Genomic DNA, 24,746 nt, shown 5'->3' on the forward strand with positions numbered 1-24,746 from the left:
AGTAATATGCCGTAAGATCATCAACCCACTTTATAGATATGTAAGCAAGTTCTCTGTGACCCTATGTGTGTGTTATGTATGACAGGGGGTAGGTAAGTGTGAAACTTTAAACACTACTACCAAGATAAGAAATCTTTTGTTTGAACTCTTCTGAGTTTGAGAGGTTGCAAGGATTTCTTTCCTTTCAAAATGATAAAACAGAACTCAACATTTTGCTTTTCAAATCAGCAACAGGTAGCTTGTTTGGAAGACTAAGAATTGATTTCCTTCCAGCCAGCAAATCCTGGGGTTAAGTCGCAGAAACATGTGGGTGACATGCCGAACCACCAAGTGGGTAAATATTGAACTATTTTAAGTGAATCTATTTTCTGGTTCAGTAAATTTTTTTGTTGTGTTAAATTCATTAAACTTGACACAGTCTAAATGTCACAGCACTGTTGGAAAGCCTGTAAACTTTAGTAAAGTTAAGAGTACCAGCCATAACAGATAGCAAAGGATAGAAAGATCGATATATTTTCTCTCAGTTTCTGTTTAATTTTTATCTTTTTTATACAAAGACTGCAATTTGTTTTATGGTTAAAAAAGATGGTGTAACTTGGAAAATCAACTTGACTCTTGTTATTTTCTGAAAATTTGACGAGAGGGTTCTTTGCCAGTCAAGTTGCCCACCAAACTAAGATGATGACGTATATGACCTCCAATTCAGGATCATTTAATAACTTGGGAGATAAATGAGAAACAAAAATTACATGCTGTTATCCATGGTTTAGAGAAATCTTGCAGTTCAGTAGTTTGCAAAATTATTGATTCAAGGACACACGTGAAGACTTAAGATGAGGCCTTGATAATGTGATTGTCCTTTATTCGGAGTTGAAATTTTCATAAAGATAATACTGATTTTGGTACATGAACTGTTACTGTGATTTAACATAATTTTTTAAGAGGTTCATTTGTTATTTTTAAACACAACTTCTCTTCCAACAAGAGGTAGCCATGGCAATTCAGGAAAGTGGAGAAAGGTGTAAGGTATGAGGAATTTCCATGCTAGCATGGGCTGTAACTACTGAAATTATAAAATTGATTTTACACTCCATATGAAAATTGACAATAAGTGAAGAATAATTTTCCAGTAATTTCTCCCAACAAAAGAGAATACAAAATAATCAATAACAGAAAATGATGAAACCAAAACCCTAAAGCACACATAGAGAATAAGGTTACAGGTACTAAATATAATTCTTTACAGCTTCCAGAACACAGAGAGCAGAAGCGACGCAGCCATCAAAGTTGGACTGAGTAAATCCATCCCCTCCACACACAAGGAAAGGTTTGAGATGAAGTGTCATTTGGCCAGGACAGTTGGCAGCAGCATTTGTAACCTGGAAAAGTAAAAAAAGGGTTGCTATTCACATTCTGTGCTCTACTGTGCTGTCATGGCAACACTTACCTGGGAAAGATTCCTCCACCTTGAGAAATCAAGATTTCTCACAAGAAGCTCTGGGCGGGGGGTGGGGAGCACTCAGACCCCTTCCCTGTCCCAAGTGTTTACATTTATATTCTTAAATGTTTAAATTTTTGGTTATTAGATAAAGTAATCAGGAGTGTGTTGGACTTCAAAATTAGCAATCCACCCTTCTCAAATTTGTACTCTGAAATCCTAAATTCTCCATGGTGCTGGTATTAGAAGGTAGGGCCTTCTGGGAGGAGACTGGGTCCTGAGGGCTAAGTCCTCATGAATAGGATTAATGTCCTTTATAAAAGAGGCCCAAGGGAGCTGGTTGGCCCCTTCCACCAAGCCAGAACACAGCTAGAAGGTATCACCTATGACAAAGTGGGTCCTCACTAGACACTTAATCTACAGTGCCTTGATCTTAGGCTTTCCACCCTCCAGAACCATGAGAAATACATTTCTGTGGTTTATAAGCTACCCAGTTTATGGTATTTTGTTATAGCATCCCAGATAGACTAAGACATTCCGCTTTTTATAAAAATTTCAGATTAATACGAAGGTACAGACGATTAGGTTACATTGTTTGTGTTTGTTAGGTAAAGTCTAAGTTGTAGTTATTCTCCTCACCCGAGAGGTGTGCCATGAATCCTTACACTGTACCTGTTAGGTGAGAGCACACCTGCTCCCCTTCTACCTCCCCCTTCCCTCCCACTAGTTTAATTGTGTTTTTCTCTTGTGTAGGCATGTGTTTGTTCATGTACTAGTTTCACGTAAGCATTGAGTATAGTGGATACTTGCTTTTCCATTTTTGAGATACTTTACTAAGAAGAATGCTCTCCGACTTGCTCCAGGTAAATACAAAAGGTGTAAAATCTCCATTTTTTTTTTTTTTTTTTTGCAGTTTTTGGCCAGGGCTGGGTTTGAACCCACCACCTCTGACATATGGGGCCAGTGCTCTACTCCTTTGAGCCTCAGGCACAGCCCTAAAATCTCCATCTTTTTCTGGCTGAGTAGTATTCCATGGTATTCATAGACCACAGTTTATTAATCCATTCATGTGTTGATGGGCACTTGGGATGATTCTACATCTTGGTGATTGTGAACTGAGCTACGATAAACATTCTAGTGCATATGTCCTTACGGTAAAATTATTTTTCTTTTTTAGGGTAGATACTCAGTAATGGGATTGTGGGGTCAAATGGGAGATTTACTTTTAGCTCTTTGAGGATTCTCCACACTTTTTAGCAGAGTAAAAGTGTTTGTTCCCTTCTTTCCATATCCACGCTAGCACCCACAATTTTGGGACTTTTTTTTTTTTTTTTGAGACACAGTCTCATTTTGTTGCCCTCAGTAGAGTGCCCTGGCATCATAGTTCACAGCAACCTCAAATTCTTAGACTTCAGTGATCCTCTTGTCTCAGCCTCCCAAGTAGCTAGGACTACAGGCTTCAACCACAATACCGAGCTATGTTTAGAGACAGGGTCTCACTCTTGTTCAGGCTGGTCTTTAACTCCTGAGCATAAGCAATTCATCTGCCTTGGCCTCCCAGAATGTTTGAATTGCAGGCATGGGCCACTGTGCCCCCAGCCTTTGGGACTTTTTGATGTGGACTATTCTCCCTGGGGTTAGATGATATCTCAAGGTGGCTTTGATTTGTATTGCTCTGATAATTAGGGACAGTGAGCATTTTCTCATGTGTTTGTTGTCCATTCATAAGACACCCCTCTTATATTCCCCATCCCTCCCTCCTTCCCTCTCTACAGGCTCTCATTTGCCCTTCCTCACATATTTCCTGAACACTGTGCTGAGTCAGGCCCTTTGCTCAGCACTGGAACAGAAGAATTTTAAAATTTCACAGCCCTGTCCTTGAGAAGCTCTCAGTCCTGACAGCAAGACTGACCCCAAAGCAAAAAGTGGCTTTCTTCTATTATTTACTGAGCACCTCCTATGTGCCAGAATGTGTTCCTTTTGAAGAATGTATTTCATGAATGAATGAATGCATTGCAGTCAGTCCAGGTAGGTGACTTTCTATAGGGTCGATGGCTGCATAGAGTTCGCCAGTAAAGGAAACAGGAAGGTCATTCTAAGAAGAAATGGCGACATATGTGAGTGCCCAGAGTCTGGAGGGAGGAAGAGAGAGAGAAGGAGGTGGTGAAAGTGTACTTCGGAAACTGCTGGGCAGTTTGCTGTTTGTGTTGTGTGTGTTGGGGAAAGGGGCTATCTTGAGGAAGGGACATGGCAGAGAGGCAAGAGAAGAGGGATATGGTCTTACAGTTTTAAATTACCGAATAAAAAATGTCTATTGAAAGGGCATAACTTACTACTTACGAGCCAAAAGGTAGAGAATCAGCTGCAGTCCGGGATTTATTTATTAATTTATTTATTTTGCTAGAACTAGGTTTATAAGATTTGCGATTATGAAAAAGGCACGAGATTATTTTCTGGGAAAAATATCCCCAAATTTGGATAGAGGGTGCTGATAAGCATTCACAGTGAGGAGAATGAGTGGGAGGTGAATGTTGTTATCTTGGACATGGAGATGGTTTGGCCACTGAAGCACCAAAAACTCCCTAAAAAATCCCCAAAGAAACAAAATTATTATAATGGCAACCTCGATAGGAACTGCACCACTGCACAAGTTCAGGGCCATCATTCACATGGATGGTTCTAGTCTTTCCTATACAGTGTTTTCGTGGAGAATGGTAAGGTAAGGCCCAGGAGCATCTGCTTATTTAAATATCAGGAGGAAAAAGATCAAGAAATGTGACCAATGCTGTTTGGATTATGGTGCTGAGATCTTTGCTCCAGATAGGCTGAGTTAGTGCCTGCCTTTATAAATTTTTAGAAGCCAAAAAACTTTGCATAGATATGTTTTATTTACATGCTACGTTTTGCTTTAAAAAAAGAGGCGGTACTATTATTTCCTTGTTGAACCTTTAAAGATGTGGACCTCTACAGAGCGGTGTCACTCAGACTGAAGCATGCAATGGAGAGTATCCTCTCACGTTTTGGAGGTCACTTTACACAACATCGTCTGTCATAGATGTAGCTGATAATCTTGAAACCAGCACTTAGTGCAGTCACTGAAGTACAGATGTGTGTGTCCAATCAGAGCTTTTAAACTGTGCTTTACAAAGAACTTTCACCAGACGGATCATTTGATTTGTCAGTGAAACACTAAAGGAGGAAGAAAACCTCTAGGTTTCTAGATATTGGTGATTTCAGAATGTGACAAATGATAGTCTGAAAGCAAGGGACGCTACATTAAAAACTCAAAAACCCAGCAGGGCTGGGAAGAAGCCTGGCAGTCTGGGGTCATTTAATGGCGGGTGGTAGTGGTGGTAAAATAACTTTTGGCTCTCGATAGGTCCTGGAGGCATCATTTGTGAGTTGTCCTGAAATCCTTAACACTCCCAATGATGGCCCTAGTTTTTAAGAAGCAGTTCTAATATGCATAAAGTGTTCACGGCTAACACTTCTTGGATGTTCACCACATACCAAATTCTTTGCTTGAAAGCCCCATGTAATTCACACAGCAACCCTAGGAGGTGGTTACTGTTATTCTCATTTATAGATGAGAAAGTAGAGGGTCAGGAAGGCTGTGACTTGTCCAAAGACAGAAAGCCAGTAGATGAAGAGATAGGGACTGGGACAGAGCAGGCTGACTCCGGAACTCACGCTTCTAACTCTTTCAGAAACGTTTCCAGAAAGAGTCGATTTGAGTAAAAGAAAACAAAAATGTTTGATTAGTCACTTAGCTTTAGGCATTTGGAAAATTCACATAAATGGAATAATTCATTTATACATATTCATATACATATATACACACACATACATGTGTGTCTGTCTAAGCATAATTTTTGAGACAAAACAAAAACGTTTGATAATCTCATAGCTTTAGGCATCTGCAAAATTCGCATAAATGGGATAATTTATTTACCAACATTCATATATATACATGCATATGCATGTCTATGTATAATCTACACTGTCACATACAAAAATCTCCATTTGTGGTACAGTTTTGATATATTTTAGTTGGCATCCCTATGTAGATAAACTGTGACCCTATTTTTTTTTTTTAACTGTGACCCTATTAATCATTATATAAGTATTAACCAGGAAGAAGCTTAAGAAAAAAAGTTCTGCCCAGTCATGAGCTGGTAATTTATCAGTACTGTGTAATTTAATTTGATGAGTGGTAAATGCCAGATGCCAGATCACATGGCTGGAAAACTGGGCCACTGATTAGCCAGTTGGCAGTTTGGATGAAATCAATCTCACTGCATTTAGGTGGAATTGCCCATTTTGCAATTACCCAATGAGGAAAATATGAAAACATGGAGTGTGTGTTGGCAAGCTCCTTCACCCATGTGAAGTAAAGGGCCCAGCAGTGGAGAAGCACGTAATCGTCAAAGCCACAATCTCACAATAACGCAGGCTTTGGCTACGCTTCCAGCCACAGTGAGGAACCACAGCTCAAAGACTGTGTTTAGGAAAGATGTCAAGGGGCTGAAACAACCTCTTGGAAATCCAGGTTGCTTTGGCTCACATGTGTGCAAGGGTTGGTCAGAGAGTACTCCTATCTGCTCTGGAGTAGCTGATATAAGTTTTCTATAAACTTAGGGGACGACTTGACTGGACATACACATTGAAGCAGAAAAAGTGGATTTGTTTCTAAGCAATTTAACATCCATGGATGTGTTCTGTCATTTTGTTCTCCATAACCAATGTCTTACCTCCATCTAAACCTCATCTCCTGCCACTTCCTCACCTTGTCACACGCCCTATCACCCTTCAATCTCAGGGTTTTCAAAGACACTTTTCTTTGTGGTGCTTCTGAGCTTCTGAGCAAGCCATTCTGCTTGGTGATGTTACATTGTCCCCCCCCCCATGCTTTTCTGACAAGTAAATTGCTCATTCTTCAAGACCCAGGACAAATGTTACCTGCTCTGAGGTTTCCTGCTCTGGAGGCAGGGCAAGTGCCTTTCGGCACGTTATTTATGCTGACTGTGATCCTGGCTATTTTGCCCTGTAATGTCCAGACCTGTCTCCCTTCCTACACTCACTGCTTCTAGGAGTAGGGATGTGATTCACTGATCTATGTATCCACAGCTGAGAAGAGTATCTAGCCCACATTCAAGGGCGCAATAGACATTTGTGGAGTTAAAAAGAGACAATGTTGTACACAGTTAATCAAATGGAGGGGGAACCATGTACACAGACAGTGTTATTCTGAGGTTCTTGCAGAGCTGGGCAGAAGCTCAAATAGAAGATCTATTGTATTCAGAAGGCTCTCAATAATGATGAGAAGGGCTGTTCTCTGCGCTCTGTGAACTGCTTTAAGTGAATGTCTCTTGTCATATATTAAGTTAGTTAAACCACACAATTTTGCTGTTTCCATAGGTCAAAATAGTAAAATGCTGTCAGCTTTCTTTCTTTCTTTTTTTTTTTTTTTTGATTCAACCTGGTAGCTTTGTTGTATCATGAAATTAGTTATAAAAATCCATATAAAGGTCTCTGTGGTGTGAGAATGAAATTAAAGGTGCAAAGAAAGAGGAAGACAGAGAAGTAGACCATTTCCACAGGATGACAGTTGATAATGTGCAAAACCAATTCAGACAATGTCCATTCTTTCCTTCCATACCTATCGTGACACTGAAGCAAATCCTCGGACTATGAGTCATTTGCCCTCAGTCTCAGTGGTTTGGCTAGAAAGTGACTGTATTTTAGGCTGGTCTGTTCTAGTTGGCCACCCAGCCCATAATCTGGTTCCTTAAAACTAATCCTTCTGAAACAGAACACCAAGTGATACTCAAGTGGGCTACGCAAAAATTAAGATTGTATAAATTCTAATTCTGGATGTGCAACTAACTTGATCAGGAAGCTTGGCCCTCCAAATCATCAAGTTCTTGCTGTTACATTTCCTCACTTCTGCTATGACTGCAAATCATACCACATTTCATGGACGCTCAGGCATCATAAAAGGCATCAGTATTTTATGTACCAGTGAGAAAGAAAAAAATGGTGTCAACATGACATAGGACTTGACTTTATACACACCAGCAAAGCTCTTTTAGACTTATCTACTGGTATCTTTTGGAAACACAAAAAGGAAATAAAAGGGAAATACATCGGTTAAGCTGTTCTAAAAATTTATTCACAAAGCTGGACTTCTCGGGCAGTGCCTGTGGCTCAGAGGAGTGGGGCACCGGCCTGATATGCCAGAGGTGGTGGGTTCAAACCCAGCCCTGGCCAAAAACTGCAAAAAAAAAAGAGAAAACCCAAAAAACAAAGCTGGACTTCTCTGGACCACTCTTTAACTCAAAGAGTTGTTAATATCTGATGCCCACGCTCTTCCTCACGAAATCCGTCTCCCGTACTGCCTAGAGCACGGCAAGGTGGCATTTCTCATAGGCGTGCGCCACTGAGCTCTTCTCTCTGAGGTTTTCTTCTGAGCTGCTGAGATCTGTTTTGCCAGTTTAGATGATGCATTTTTCCCTTCAGTGAGAAAGCAAGGTTTTCAGACAGCAGCCAGCTTCAGGTTCTCTCCTCAAATGGTTCTTAAATAATAATTTGTTCATTTAAATATTAACAGATTGAAGCTGCCCACTCTGAGGCCCCCAGAACCCCCCCCCCCCGCCTGTCTCCTGGTGTATACCCATTCGGTGGCGTCTTACCATTGCTGAAATATGGCAAGTGTTAAACAGGGCTGGGGAGACAGCCGGTGACTAGTCCTAGGGAGCCAGTGCTTACTAGGGGAAAAGAGAAGGCGTGAGTGGCAGGGTGCTCAAGCAGTGCTTTTAAAGGTAAAGCAGCATCGTTGGCATAAGGACCTGTTCTGCCTTCAGCACTGTCACTTTAAACTCTCCATTTTTCCCATTCGCCCAAATGACTATCCTCGGGTGAAACTGACAGAGATGGACTTGGGTATCGGGGAATCAATTTGTTCATTTACAAGGGGAAATGTACTGATTCCAGAACCAAGTCTCATTGTCTTGCCAGACCATTCATCTTGGTAGGCAAATATCCCCAACCGTATCGTAGGTTATGGGGTGACCCCCGAGCAGCGACTCCTGACAGGCATCACTGATCAACCGAGGCATTGAGCCCGCAGCGGCCTCGACATCCTTCTCCCTCCGTGCTTCAGGCGGCCACCACCAGTCAACTGGAGTTGGCACCAGACAGAAATCCTACACACTAGCCCTAAATTAGAAGGCTGCAGAGCAAACATGTAACTAGAAAAAAGGAATAAATATTCTTCACTGGTTTTTCTTTTTTTCACTCTCTTTTCCCATTAAGCTACGATAGCCTGAGGAACTGCTTTTCTCCAAACCAGAGACATTTCAGTGCCAAGAAACAGGATCACATCAGAAGCCATTTCCTCTAGACGATGCTGGAAGCCCAATTATAATTCCTTCTAATAACCTCCTACCCACTCCCCACCCCTAGCCCATTACCCTTCCAGGGATTACATGGCAGGGGGTGGGGGGTGTTCGACGGCCGTTTGAAAATAAAATACAAGTGTTTCAGCTACAATCGTAGTTCCAACAAAATAGGCCACTAAAAATATAAGGGCTTGTGGGTAAAAAACAAAGTTGGAGCAGATTACTCAAATCTATAGAACTTTGAACCAACACCAGAAAACAAAAAATAATAAGGCTCACGGTGACGTAATAACAAGGCAACATTCTCTCAGTTTCTGTATCTAGCGACAGTGGTCCCCTCTCTGTGGCCTAATCCTTGGAGCTTGTGCTTCTCCTTTGAGATGTCGATCCTTGAGGGACGTTGCTTCTAAAAGAGACTCTTATTGATCTAAATTAAAAATATTCTCCAGGATGCAGTTGTTTTTCCATCCATCTGTCATTTTAGCAGAAGGGAAATACTTCTGTGATTTCATCTTCTGCCCTTGAATCTTTGCTGAAGTGCTTAACATGGTGGAAAACCCAGCAGTTCTTTAGGTCACTGGAAGAGCCATTATTTGCATTAAAGGAAGGCACCCCTTCAGTTCCTCCCCCCCCCCCGCGAGGTCTCCCCATTTGGTAAGGCTTTGTCTTTGTGAGAAAACTTGCTCCAATTATGTCAAAACATAAACACACATGAAACCAATATAATTCACCTTATACTGATCTCCTAGTTCCCTCAATTGCATATGAGACAATTCACATAAAAACCCCAGGTGCTGTAAAAAACCTGTAGATAATTTTACTGCTGTCTTAAATTACGTTCCTGTGTGTCACCTCAACTGGCCTTTGGTATGCATGAGTCTTGACAGCAGACGGTGATGTCTAAGCTGTCTGTGCACAGCATCCTTTTCTCTTTGAACTTCATCCAGTACAATGTCTGAGGGTGACTTTTTCCTTTTTTGAGACAGAATCTCACTTTGTCACCCCGAGTAGAGAGACAGCCATGGCATCATAGCTCACAGCAACCTAAAACTGTTGGGTTCAAGCAATTCTCTTGCCTCGGCCTCCCAAGTAGCTGGGACTACAGCCACCTGTCACAAGACCCAGCTATTTTTTAGAGACAGGGTCTCATCCTGGCTCAAAACGGTCTTGAACTCCTGAGCTCAGGCAATCCACCCACCTCAGCCTCCCAAAGTGCTAGGATGACAGGCGTGAGCTACCTTGCCCAGCCTTGGGGGTGACTCTTAGACTGCCCTTCAATGTTGGGAAATCTCATTGTTGCTTAGCTGCATATTAAGTTGACTGGGGCAAACTTGAGTAATAATATCCTTGCCTTGGGATTTTCCCTGTGCGCTGTGTGTGTGCGGTATTGACCACACTGGCAATAATGAATAGCTATAAAGGCTGAGATGGTATAGAGCTGATTCAGACATTTTCTCACTTCCTTGCCTTCCTCTACTCTGCTGCCAGTGTAAACCTGAACCCATGCCATGGTACATAAACAGTAGAAATCGAGTGTTTGGTTAATTTAGTCTTTTATAGCCCCTATGCAAAGTACAAAGGTAGTGGTTCCCCAAAGGCAATCCATGGCAGGATGAAAAAAATAAAGAGAATTACGAGCTTTTTCAGAGAGCTAAGTGTATTATTATATTTATAATACTTATAAATATATTATGAGGTTATATCTGTATTTTTTTTGTTATTCTTTTCCTTATATTCTCATAACTGTGCTTTTGCTTTTTACATTTTTAACTGGAGAAAAAATATAACAATATTATATTGGTTCTCAAAACATTTGGAGGGATTTTTCTGGGCTGTGACATAAAAATGCCCGGAACTACTGTTCTGGGTGAGGCTTGACGCGGCGCAGCGCATGGAGTCTCGATTAGCCTGAAAAATGTGCTCCAAAAAGATGAGGGATGGAGGTCAGTGAGGAGCTCAGGTGAGCTTTGGAGAACTGTGAGTCATCTCCAGCAACACTGGACAACCTGAGTTTGCGTTTGGTGAATGGATGATTAATTCTTAAAACTGGAACCAAATCTTGTGTAAAACTGATTTCCCAGAAACCTGCACAACCTCCTTTTTTTATATAAATGTTAATATAGACAGAACCAGAATCTGGAGTGACATATTCCTTGTTTGTTCACCTGTGGCTAAATATTCACCATAGTCACTGTAAATGTTTGGAGGAAAATAGGAAATGGGGGAAAAAGACTTAATCAAGTATGGAATAAACATATAGATTCAAGATGCACGTGGCCTAGAGGGCAAATGTGGTTCATATTGATTGTCTGTATATATCTCCCAATTCTTACCATGTTCCCAAGGCATTGATTATAGTATCTATGTTATTCCTGTTTACAAAAACGATGAGAAGGGTAAATAAATGAAGGAGAGATGAAAACTTGTTCTGTTGTCTGTGGAAACGTCTGTTTACATATTTGTAAACAGTCTAGACACTCTGAAAAAGATGGGACCTCAGCCATCAGTGTTGTGTCAACAGTGAACAATATTATTAGCCAAGAAAATTTCCATGATATAGGAAAGGCAGGCCTGGGACAACGAGTGTTGGATACAGATTTATTTTGACATTCAACGTGTTTTCTATTGGCCACATCCAAAATGTAATGTTTCCATGTATACTAGGGCTACATTTACCCCTACATGTTCTCCTGTTTTTAAAAATTTTATCTGGAGTCTGATGAATATCCAACAAAATGTTGCTGGTTCCACTACACATAACCTACTAAAATGCCACTTGGTAAAAGATGTTGGATGTTTCAAAGCCTTTTGAGTTCTCAGAAATACCACGGTATGGGCCCGTGTCTTATTCATCTATGTGCTCCTGGGATCTGTTACTCCATTGTGTACGACTGGTATTGGATAACTGTTTGTGCCAAGAGCATATGCTCACAGGGCAACAAAAAACTTATTCAAACTTTTGAAAGTTTTAAATTTTCAGCCTCCAGATCGTATCTAAATGTGGTAGAGTATTTTTTCTCTGTGAAAATAATTTTCTTTTCTTTCCCAGTCTCTAAAGTTTGCTTTTCCCCTCTCCCTCCGAATAACCATGTCATTACCCCCCTTCTCTTTCATCACACATAGAACCTCACCATCCTAACCATTCTTGAGCAGTGGAACTGCCCTGGACATGAACTCTTCTGGCACCCACCATCTTTTCCCGGACACTGTGCATCCCTCCGTGAAAGCTGAATTCTTCGGCTTCTGGTTCACTTTTTGTAGACACTAGGCAAAAGCACCAGGCATATGTGAATCACCCTGAATTTCACATAGAAAGTGATGATGGTTTCTTACTCAGATAATCCACCCTTATCTCATAAAACGCCACCTCCAATGCCTTGAAAAGCGTGTGAAATATAACGAGATGAGCATGTGTGTGTGAAGGTATTTGTGTGTGTGATGGGTCATATAAATATTTGCCTTAACTTCAAGAGATAGAGAACACAGTGACACAACTCATAGAACTGCCACAGTGGGGCTAAGCAGCAGTGAATATTCACAGACATAAAGTCTAAAATATCCTTAATTGTTTTTTTCCCGGAAGAATATAAATACATTCTTGAAAGCTATAGGTGTCTGAGAGCAAAGGAGCCACCTTTCCTGGGTAACCTACCCAATCCGTGTTTGTCTTTTAAAACTTTCAAATGGCTAACTCTCTATGCTCAGACTTCGGCAGCACAGAAGAAATCACCTGCACATGAACTATATTTGCTATGTTATTAAGAAAAGTGATGATAAAGATTTTTTTCTTAATCACACACTGCATATTATTGAAGATAAGTGATAAACTGGGGAGCTGATTGCAGTTTAATCTTCTTTTAGGTCTATTTCCTAGATCACTGTACCTCTTTCAGCCACTGATTTTGGGGGCTCTTGGCCCTATGTCACCTTATGCTATAGCACTTAATATTCATAAAGAGCTTTATCAACACATGGGTCCTCTCCTGCAGAGATGGTACGCTTTTAATTGGATCTTATGTGTTCTGTTCGTCATTTCATCTTTCCTCTGTTCCACTCAGCTCTCCAGTGCTCTATTATAGTTAATGGTGATTTCATAAACCCATTTCTTTGTTGTGCTTTGGGGAGAGGCTTGCTCGTATTGTGGCCTCCTGACTGTAGAGCTCGGTGTTTGGTACTACCGAGAGGTGCTGTAAAATTTCTATTGGTTGGAATAGCCTAGGTGTGAAGAAAGTGATGTGGTTTGGTCAATTCTCAGTGGAGCTTTTCCCTTTATTGGTATTTGTCTATTCTATTTTAATAAACCATCGGGTAGACGCAGGCAGAATGCGCCACAAATCAATTATATGATCCATATAGCAGCTTTAGAGGGCTCGAACTGCAAAGGACATGCTTTGCTGAAATTGTATATTCGGTTGGTGAGGCCTACATTGCCTCTGTGTAGATCTATTCTATTTTTTAAAATCCTGAAAACACCGGAGCGGGCTATTTTGATGAGGACTTGTTCGGAACAAGCACACAATAAAGAGCGAGATGCTGTTTTCTTTAGTACTGCTGCAGTAATAAGGGACAAAGCAATAGTCACATTGCATTCCCCTTTAGAGTTATTAATTTAATAGAAAACTGTTCTGCCCTTCGGCAAGTTTTAGTTTATTCATTCATTAATACTTCAAGGATTTGTTTTATTCCTAGCAGTCGCTGAGCACTATGAAAAGTGTGGTGGTACAAAAACACTAGTTCCCATCTGTAAGGGGATTTGGAATCTTTTTGTTTTCATCTCTATGCAAATGTTTACCATCATCTCTCTGAGGATCCAACTGGATGGGATTCTAAGATGAAGAGGGCCAAAAATGGTCAATCTGGCTGAAAATCATTTTTCCTCCTCAAATGGGCCTCATCCCTTCTTCCCCTGTACAGTTGAGTTGCTTAGTTTCTCCTGCTGAGTTAGCCCTTCCGCACCCTTCTGCCATTCCCTGTTCATCCTTCTTCTTGAAGACCCAGGAGCATGGCCATTGACACTTTTTCTGGTTCTCTTTCATGTTGAATGAACCCAGTGACTTTATGTCTGTACTGTGGGATTATGGCAAAAAACAATGCAGTCATTTTTATCTTCAGGTCTAGAAACAATCTTCCTTTGCTTTTACTACTGTGAAAATAAGAGGGTGAATTCCTGTGTTGCTCAGAAAGACAAAGGAGACAATAATGGAGGATTAAAGACGTGGTTTTTAAAGTCAGCTTAATTGAGGTATAATTTATTTATGGTAAATTCATTTTTTATATGTACTGTTCTATAAATTTTTTTGTTTTTTTTTTTTTGAGACAGAGTCTCATTCTGTTGTCCAGGCTAGAGTGCTGTGGCATCATCATAGCTCACATCAACCTCCAACTCCTGGGTTCAAGTGATCCCCTTGCCTCAGCCTCCTGAGTGGCTGGAAATACAGGCACCTGCCCTGATGCCTGGCTAATTTTTTCTATTTTTAGTAGAGACAGAGTCTCACTCTTGCTCCGGCTGCTCTTCCACTCCTGAGCTCAAGGAATTTTCCTGCCTAGGTCTCCCAGTGTGCTAGGATTACAGAAACGAGTCACTGTGTCCACCCTATTTTATAAATTTTGACAATACATACAAGTCATGTAACTGCTGCTACTAACAATATAGAGAATATTTCCATCTCCCCTGAATTTCCTTTGTGGCCTGAGTAGTTAATCCCCTTCTCCCAATCACAGCCCCTGACAACAACTGGCCCATTTTGGGGTCCCTACAGTTGTACCTTTTCTAGAAAGTCATATACATCGATTGAGCCTGACTTCCTTCACTTAAATATTGCTTGTGAGAGTCACTCATTTATTGCAGATATTACTAAATGGTTCCTTTTTATTACTGAGTTGTTTTTCATTTATGTCTGTATCATAATTTGTGTATCCATTTATCAGGTGGTGAATATCTGGGTTATTTCCAGTTTGGGGCAATTATTACTAAACCGCCGTGATCATTTGTACACAGGTTTTTACATGGATGTACATCTTCATTTCTCTCCGGTAAATCCCTAGGAGTAGAGCTGCTGGGTCCCATGGTTAGCATGTGTTTGCTTTTATAAGAAACTGCCACAGTTTCCCAGAGTGGCTGTGCCATTCTGCGTCCCTGCCAGTGGCATGTGAGCATTCCAGTCGTTTCACATCCTTGCCAGCATTTGGTGTCTGTGAAGTTTTTCTATTTGAGCCATTTTTGTACACATGTCATTGTAGTTTCAATTTGCGTTTCCTTAATGATCACTGATGTTCAATATTTTCACGGCTTATTTGCCATCCGTGTCTCTTCTGGGTGTGGTAAAATACACATAAAATACACCCAACAACCAACGGCAAAAACTAATATGCTTTCTGTCTCTACGGATTTGTCTACACTGGGTATTTCACATGAACAGAATTATTCCAGTTGTGCCTTTGTGACTGGCTTCTTTCACAGCAGCATGTTTTCAAGTTCATTCCTTTTGTGGCAGGTACCAGTACTTCATCCCTTTTTATGGCTGAATGATATTCCATTGTAGAATATACCACATTTTGTTTATCCATTCCTCAGTTGGTGGACATTTGGGTTGTTTTCGCATCTCGACTATTTTGAATAGTGCAGTTACGAACATCTGTGTACACAGTTTTGTTTTAAATTCTTTGGACTATATACCCAGGAGTGGAATTGCTGGGCCACATTGTAATTCCATGTTTAACTTACCGAGAAACTGCTGAACTGTTTTCCACAGTGGTTGCACCATTTTATATCCCTACCAGCCAAGAACAAGTGTTCTGTTTCTCTATGTTCTTACTAACACTTGCTAATCTTCATTTTTTGAAATTATGACTACCTGAATGGGTGTAAAAGAGTATCTCACTGTGGTTTTCATTTGAATTTTCCTAATGAATAATGGTGTCAGGCATCTTTTTCATGTGCTCATTGGCCATCTGTATTTCTTCTCTGGCAGAATAACTACTCAAAATTTTTACTCCTTTTTTAGTGACTTGTCTGTTTCTCTTTTTCTTATTGCTGTTGAGTTGTAAGGATTTCTTATATATGCTTGATAGTAGATTCTTATCAGATATGTGATTAATAAGTATTTTCTCCTGTTCTGTGAGTTGTCTTTTCACTTTCTTGGTAACCCTTTGATGAACCAATGTATTAAATTTTGACACAGTCCAAATTTTCTTCTGTTGCTTATGTTTTTGGCATCATATCTAAGAAACCAATGCCAAATCCAAGGACTTGGAGATTTATCCCTAGGCTTTCTTCTAGGAGTTTTATGATTTTAGCTTGTATATCTAAGTTTTAGATCTATATGGGGAAAATTTTCTGTATGCAGTGTGAGGTAAGGGTCTAGTTTCCTTTTCTTGTATGTGACTATCCAGTTGAACCCGTGGCAAATATTGAAAAGACTATTTTTCCCCATTGAATATTCTTGGGAACACTGTTAGAAATCAGTTGACTGTGGGTAAGAGTTTATTTCTGGACTTTAAAATATATTCTACTGATCCATGTTATCCTTATGGAAGTACCACACTGTGTTGATTAGTGTAGTTTTGTATTAAGTTTTAAAATCAGAATGTGAGAACTCCAACTTTGTTCTTTTGTAAGATTGTTTTAGCTGTTCAGGATGCCTTTGCAGTTCCATACGAATTTTAGGACCAGATTTTTCATTTCAGCAAAGGCCACTGGGATTTTGGTGGAGATCATAATCAACGTGTAGATCACTCTGCATAACACTGCCATCTTACAAATATTAAGTCCTTCAATGGCGGCTCTTCACTTATCTAAGTCTTCTCTAATTTATTTCAACCATGTTTTGTAGTTTTCAGTGTAGAAGCCTTATGATGCTATAGTTAAATTCATATCTCTTCTTCAGATCTTTCCCCCTTGTTAGGTAATTGGGCTTTTAAAAATTATTGAATTGTGAGAGTTCTTTGTATATTCTGATAATAGCCTCTTATCAAAGATATGATTTGCAAACATTATTTCCAAGTCTGTGGCTATCTTTTCATTTTCATTGTCTTTCAATGACACTTTTTAAAAAAAATTTCCATCAAGCTCAATTTATCCTTCTTTTATGGCTTGTGTTTTATGTGTTCTAAGAAATGTTGGCCAAATTCAAGGTCATAAAGATTTTCTCCTATGTTTTCATGTAGAAGTTTTACAGTTTAAAATCTTATGTTAGATGTATGATCTACTGTTAGTAAATTTTTATATGTATGTATATGGTACAAAACATGGACTTTTGAATCTAGCTACATCTTCCAGTCTCTATTTTGTTACTAAATGCATCGCTTTAGGAAAAACATTCACTAGGAACCTCAGTTTCCTCATTTATAGCAAAGATAATATTTATTTCCCAATCTGTCAGAACTGTTATGAGGATCAAATGAAAACAAGTATAAAACTATTTTCTAAAATCACAGCATAACTGTCAATTATCATTACTTCTAGCTGACAGCAGCTAAAGTAGAATGGTATAAGAATGTGTCACAATTGGGAGACAGCCAGAATTCAAAAAATTACCACAGTGAAGTGAGGTGTTTAAAAGCATTAGCTTTTAAATAGGCCTGTGGCTGAATTTCAGTTTTGCCACGTCCTAGCAGCTGAACCTTACACAAGGTGCCTGGGCTCGCTAATCCTCAACTTTCTCACCTATGCAATAGGGAAGGGATATAAACTCCACCAGGTGGTTGGAGGATGCAGTGAACTATATACAGAGCCCAGTGAGCTACATAGAGTAAGAGATTAATAAATAGAATTTTTGAAAGAGAGAGAGGAGAGAGAGAATGAAAAAACATATTAATATGTACACTGTTTAATAAAATGTTGATGTAGACTCTATCATGGCATACAGAGGTGCCACAACACATGATGGCAAAAACCAAGTTAAAGAGAAAGAATAAGGGAAATAGAACAAGCACAGCCTCTATCTTGGACACTGCTAATTATGGTAATAGCAGTGTCCCAGTCAATGGACATAGCACCATAACTGAGCAACAGGACATCATCCTGACATCTTAGCACGACAAACTGGATGCATTGCATTCAGCTTCTCTCTCCAGCCTTCTCATCCATAGTCCAATAGCAGGCTATGTTTCCACCAAACTGAACTTCCTCGCACATGCCTTCTCTCTTTGGCTTCTGGGAAAGTTCATGTTCTTGGAACATTGCTCCCACATCACTCCCTTTGGTGTCTTCCTCATCTTGTAGGATTTAGCTCCAGTGAGAACTTCTTTCAGGAAGCTGTTTCTTACCACTTTTTTCCTCAAGTCTGCTCTGTGCTCACTTAGTACACTGTGCATCCCTTTTGTATAGCAAACAGCCCGATATCATGATTTTCTGCTTATTAATCACCTTTGCTGATGGATTATATGGGAAATTTCCTTGAAGGAAGGGCACTATCCTTGGTCTTCAAGCTAGTACAATGTCTGGCACATAATAGGAGCTCAACAAATGTGTACTGAATGAAAAGGTGAGTATTTGCTATCAATTTCTAATGTGGGTATAAATAGGTCTTATGAACTAAACCTTTTCGCTTATTAGTTTTATGGCATAATACTAATATCTACTCTAAATAGACTAACTATATACTTACTCTGTAAGGAACAGTGCTGGAGTAGTGCCTATTTCCATTGCAGAATCTATGCCCATGTCATAACATCCACCATCTGGTTTTACGCATTAATACTGGGTGCAGATGAATATATTTAGAATTTGCCCAGGACCAAAGACATAGACTCCTTTTTAAGGTTTTCTATAGAGAATTGCTGTTCAAAATAATTAGTTATTCTGAATTAGTGTGACACTGACTACATGGCAGGGTCAGTTCCAAGAATACTTGAGAAAAAAAGTGACTTCATTAAACTCATATATGTTAAAACATTTAATAGTTTATATAAGATGGAATTCTGTGAAAAGAGGAAATATCTACACATATAAACTTTAATTAAACTGCAACTGTACATCCTAATTTAAGGGGCAGAATTTCTCAGCTGATGATCTCACACATGTGTACAGCCTCACACATAATAAGCTAAAGCAAGGGGTTAGTTATGTGCCAGTGAAAAGAGGTGGCTGATTAGTCAATGGAATGCCTAGGGCTGACACCTGTTAGGAGTCCTGTTGTTGACAAATTGAGTCATGCTATAGTCCACCTATCTCAAAGGGCCTGTTTTGGCTCTCCAAAGGTTACCATAAACTTGTAATAGGCAAGAGTGCTCTCGTGGCCATAATTTCTTTAGGAAATGATGACTCATGGCACAAATGTGTTAAATTACCAAATATGGGAAAATGTACAAGTTAGTTTAGAAATGAATGGCAAAACAACTGGAAAATCCTCCACCTTAAAAAATAATATCTAACTGGCAAGAGTTCCTTATGTCCACAGGGATCTACCCCTTTCATCTCACCTTGTTCTGATGTTATTCAATAATTCCTCATGGGTCTGACTAAGAGTCATAGCCCCTGGCCTTGATTCAGTCCTACTGAAACAGCCCTGGCCAGAACTATTTATATATATGAAACAGAGAGAAGAGAAAAGACAGAAACTCTGAAAAGAGTAGAGAGTGAGTAAGAAAAGAGAAAAAGTGGGACAACATGTGGGCACGAAGAGAGGTCACTAAGAAAAGAGAGCAAGGGACATGCAGAGTCAAGCTCCCCACAAAGGAAGTCCATCAAAGCACCGTCACCCCACCTGTTCCACATCACCACCTCCTCTTACTACCACTGTCCGGGAATATTAATTGAGGAATCACTTTGTGTCTGTAGTAAATGTGCTAGTGTTTGTAGTATAGTAAATGCTCTCTACTGCGATATTTCATTTCATCCTAAGCACAGCTCTAAGTAAGTTCAACTGCTACCATTTATAGATGAGGACCTTGAAGCTTAGAGTTGTGGTCTAGCCTGTGTAAAGGCATATGTAGAGCCTAGGTTTGAACCCGAGTCCATCTGACTCTAAAGTTCAAGATCATAATCACATCACATTATTAAAAATTAAAAATCCAGGAATTAGCCAAGCATGGTAGGGTGAGCCTGTAGTCCCAGCTACTTGGGAGGCTGAGGTGGGAGGATTGCTTGAAGCCAGAAGTTTTAAGCCCAGGCCGGGTGATATAGTAACTCTGTCTCTTAAGAAAAAAAGCACAGGAATTATAAAGTACAAATATGGGATAAAAGTCATAGGAGTAGTGTTAGAGGGACCAAAAGAGCTGAATTTTTTAATGGAAGTTAACTACAAAACAACACACCTAATATACCTTGACAATTCATTATTGTATTTCTAAGTACTTATTCTAGAAGTCTCTATATTTATATCTGTAATGATGTACTCGCTGATCAATTGTCTTTGAGAGTTTCTAGGTTTGAAACTGCTTTTAGAATCAGCTTACTTGATACATTTAAACTGATTAATAGAAACCAGTTATATTTCCCTAATTACATCTAAACATATTTTTCAAAGTGGTTCAGATCACCCCCTCCCCACTTTATTAAGAATAAGGAAAAATGACTTCATTTGTTTCTAAAACAATGAACTTAACCTCAAATTTCAAAGACCTAATCCAACTGATGATATGTTGAAGAATACGTGTCGGGATCTGAAGGAGATGCCTGGTCTGGTTGAAAGATGGTGTAGCTTATCAAAGTGGTTGACTACTTTGAAGGGAATAATACTCCTTTGGATTTACAAGATTGATATATTTATGAAATCAGTCACTGCCCTCCAGTTTCACCTCATTTAAAAGAAGAAAGTGGGGGTAATAATAGAAAACATACAGAAAAGAGAAAGAAAAAATTAATACATCCATTACCACCTGAGCTTCCAATGCCGATTACTCGCCAGAAAATACCCTTATGAAAGAATATCGTAAGCATACGGGTGGGCTCTTCTGTGTGATACCTGCTGCCCCTCACCAAACACAAACCTGGAGGGAAAATTCTGGCCTTATAATATCCCTTGCTCTTTTCTCTCTTACTCCTCCTAAGTCCTGGCAGTACCATGCCAACTGAGGCAATCTGCTGGGGATGACCTGAAAAAGCAAAAATGGGGATTTTGTTTTGAAAAGGGGAGAGGATCCCTTGTCTAAGAAGAAAAAGAGAATAGAGGGAATGGTGAAGAATGTAAATAATGAAAGAATGAAGAAACGAAGGAGAAAACAAGAGAGGAGCCCACATGGCTGATTGTCAGAGAAACTTTCTGTGGGGAATTAAGAATTAAGCGTATGGGCAGCACCCGTGGCTCAAAGGAGTAGGGCACTGACTCCATATGCTGAAGGTGGTGGGTTCAAACCCAGCCCTGGCCAAATACAAAAATAACTGAAAAAAAAAAAAAAGAATTAAGGGTGCAAAAAGGAGGATTTGGGGGAGGTTTCAGAAGTGGGACACAGGGAATTAGAAGAGAGATTTCCAAAGTTATTGTTAAGGATGATACTGTGTAAAATTTGGATATTCTTTAAAGTTCTGTAAGAGATACTAATAAGGACTGGAATTCATTTAAATTCCTTTTGTTGCTGGATTCTGTTTCTTTCACTGTAATAATATGCCAAGTTGGGCCATGAGAGGCTCTTGAGTCATTCAGGTTATAGTAGAATAGTATTTACAGCAGGTGCTCCTGACACTGATTCATGGAAAGACTTTAGGTTGCTGATAAAGCCTCATACATGTATGTAATTTTTGTGTTTATGTGTATATATATTTTTAAATGAAGACTATTTTTATATTCAAAGCTTTTATCAGATCCATTTAGGGCTCATGATCCTTCTCATGAAAAAAAAAAAGGAAAGGAAGGAGACAAGGTATAATCTAAGGGCAAAAGACTAAGTGAAGAAATGTAACAGTAGGAGATAACTGACTTCTAATTGTACTTTACAAGCTTAATAGGCTTGTCCAAATACACTCATTGTATCTTTGTTCAAAGATCCCAGTGTATTCCTTCATGACCTCCTCCCTCCTCCTAAATTGCTCTCCTGACTTTTTTGGTATCTGAAAATACATTTGGTAATTCACAAAAAGTAAAGTCATCTATGAGAGTCATAAATGAAGTGGAAGGAAAGGGCCACTAACATTTTCTGGAACTGAAGAGAGATGGGTAAAATTAGAGCAAAACCGGAAAAGAAACCAGAAATTTACTAGTTAGAGAAAGGTATCATGATAGACACTGAAACGAGGGAAAACAAAACAAAAAATAAGGCTGGTAATAGCAGGGTTATCAAACTGACGAAATGTCCCCTGGCAAGGTCCATGGGAAGGCATCTCAGTTATCATTCTTCTACTGAAAGGGTGAAAGTATCATGTTTGTTACAGAAGGCTTAACCCAATTTATACCAAGTTAAGCACCAAGTTATATGAACTGTGTGAACATTTAAATTACGGAGGGCAAATAACTGAAAAGGGAGGAACTGAGAGCCCCCCTCAAAAAATCTGCCATTGTTTTGCTAAGTTCGTGTGAACCACCTACTCAAGTGCTTTATTCCAACCCCACATGGGAGGCACAGGAGCAGCTCCCAAGTCTTTCAAACACGCCTTCTCCCCTCATCTGCTTCTTTCCTCATGGAAGATCGGCAGCCGCAAGAATGCACCATTATTGTACTCAAGACAAAATTTAATTTAGAGTCTTAGAAGAAGGCCCTCAGCAAATGTTAGTGTTCAGGGCTTCATGGGTGGAGAATTAGGCATATTGCCGGCATTCATTACATGCGTATGGAATCAATGAGTAACTAAATGGATACATGAATAAACAAACATGGTTGACCCCATTGCTGCCACTGTGATATGACTTTAGAGGCAGTGCTGGGCAAGGAAGAGCTACAGCTGGGAAACTAGAATTTGCCCCGACATAAAGTACTCTGCTTATCTCTTGCAGATAGCAGCCACTCCCTTACAGTGGCTTGAGCCTTAGAGAGCTGAAGCTCTTCCCAGAGGTTTTATGGGAAGAGGGAGATACCACCTCATAAAAGGATCCTCCAAGGGATTTGGGGAAAAGGAGGGTGTGGTAAGCAGAAATATACCCCTGCCAAAGATGTTCACATTTTAATCCCTAGAGTCTATAAATATGTCATAGGACATGGAAAGGAAGTTTTCACGTTGCAGACGGAATTAAGATCACTCATCAGTTGAACCTGAGATTAGTCTGGATTATCCAGCTGAGCCTAATGTAATCACAAAAGTCTTTAAAAGGAGAGTGAGGTAGAAGAAAAAGAATGGTGAAATGTGGGAAGAATCTGACCTGCTGTCTCTGGCTTCATACATGGAGGAAGGGGTCTCAAGCCAAGGGATGTGAGCACCTTCTAGCTAGAAGATGGAAAAGGCCAGGACATGGATTCCCTCCTACACCTCCAGAAAGAAACACAGGCCTGACAACGCTTGGATTTTATCCGAGTGACACTCATTTTGGACTCTGAGCTCCAGAATGATAAGATCATACATGTGTGTTGTTTGAAGCTACCATGTTTTTGGTGATTTGTTAGAGCAACAATAGGAAACAGATGATGAGTGAAGGGGTCAGAAGGACTTGAGAGGCAGCTACCATGTTTTTGTCTTTACTGACTATGGGGTCTTAACAAAGTTATTTCATCTCTTTGAGCCTTCATGTTCTCATCACTGTAAGGGATTAAGACAGAGAACTCATAAAGCTATTTCATATATATATTTAAAAGAATCCATTTAGGATTCATTTTTACCACTAAATATACATTTAAATTTTTATGATGACTTTATAGGTTTTTATGGTTACGATGACTTTTTCTATAGCCGTTTTTAGGTTCACAGCAAACCTGAGTAGAAGGTACAGAGGTTTCTCATGTGCTCCCTGCACCCTGCCCCTGCACAGCCTTCCCTGACACCAGGGAGGGACATTTGTCACAACGGATGAAGAGTTTACATTGACACACCTTTATCACCCCAAGTCTAAAGTTCACATTAGGGATCACTCCTGGTGTTGTACATTCTGTGGGTTTGGACAAAGGCATCATGACATATGTCGACCACTGTAATATCAGCAAGGGATTTTCACTAACCTAAAAATCCTATTTGCTCTACCCAGTCATTCCTTTCTCACCCCTCATCCCTGGAAACCACTGTCTCCATGGTTTTGCCTTTTCTAGAATGTCATGTAGAGTTGGAATAATACAATATGTAGTCTTTTCAGACTGGCTTCTTTCACTTAGTAATACTCATTTAAAGTTCCTCCATGTCTTTTTGCGGCTTGATAGCTTATTTCTTTTTAGTGCTGAATAATATTTCATTGGCTGAATGTATCACTGTTTATCCATTCACCTACTGAAAGACATTTTGGTTGCTTCCGAGTTTTGGCAGTTATGAACAAAGCTGCTATAAACATCCATGTATAGGTTTTTTGTGGGCATAAGTTTTCAGCTCCTTTGGGTAAATACTAGGAAGTGTGACTGCTGAATCACGTAGTAAGATAATGTCTCGTTTTCTAAGAAACTGCAAAACTCCTTTCCAATCTGACTGCACCATTTTATACTCCCATCAGCAATGAGTGAGTTCCTCTTGTTTCACTTCATTGCCAGCAACTTGGTATTGTCAGTGTTCTGGATTTGGCCCATTCTAGGTGTGTAGTGGCTTCTCGTTGTCATTTTTAAAAGTGATTTTGGTATTAAATGAGATCTTTGAACCGCCCAGCTCCAGACCTGGCGCACCACAGGTGCTCATTATTGCTCTTCCCCTTCTGCTCTCTTCTTTATCTCCATCCTCCGCAGTCACTGAGCGTCAGGATGCAGTGTAAGGACCACCAAAGAAGAGAACGGGGCGGGGTGCGAAAATAAAATGAACTGAGAATAGAGAGTCAAGCCTGAGGGGTCTAGAACGCCTGCCACAAACCGAGGTTTCATAATAGGAAGGTAGGTAGGACTGGTTCTATCATTTGTGTATCAGAGAAAGA

General features: G+C 39.9%; 1 protein-coding gene across 2 annotated transcripts in view; it reads right to left on the reverse strand.

Moving 5' to 3' along the window:
• Window positions 1-832: 832 nt before the first annotated feature.
• RNLS (renalase, FAD dependent amine oxidase) overlaps window positions 833-24,746 on the reverse strand; it is a 273,753-nt gene continuing 249,839 nt past the window's right edge. Inside the window, exon 7 of one of the 2 annotated variants that reach the window (XM_003783678.2) lies at window positions 833-1,379. In XM_003783678.2, coding sequence (XP_003783726.1) covers window positions 1,227-1,379 — 153 coding nt within the window. In that variant the 3' untranslated portion in view covers window positions 833-1,226. The remainder of the gene's footprint in view (window positions 1,380-24,746) is intronic. The other variant, XM_023509632.1, reaches the window with a different exon arrangement.

Source organism: Otolemur garnettii, unplaced genomic scaffold, assembly GCF_000181295.1.
Source record: "Otolemur garnettii isolate 467f Iridium unplaced genomic scaffold, OtoGar3 scaffold00008, whole genome shotgun sequence".
In the NCBI taxonomy this organism is placed as follows: Eukaryota; Metazoa; Chordata; class Mammalia; order Primates; family Galagidae; genus Otolemur; species Otolemur garnettii.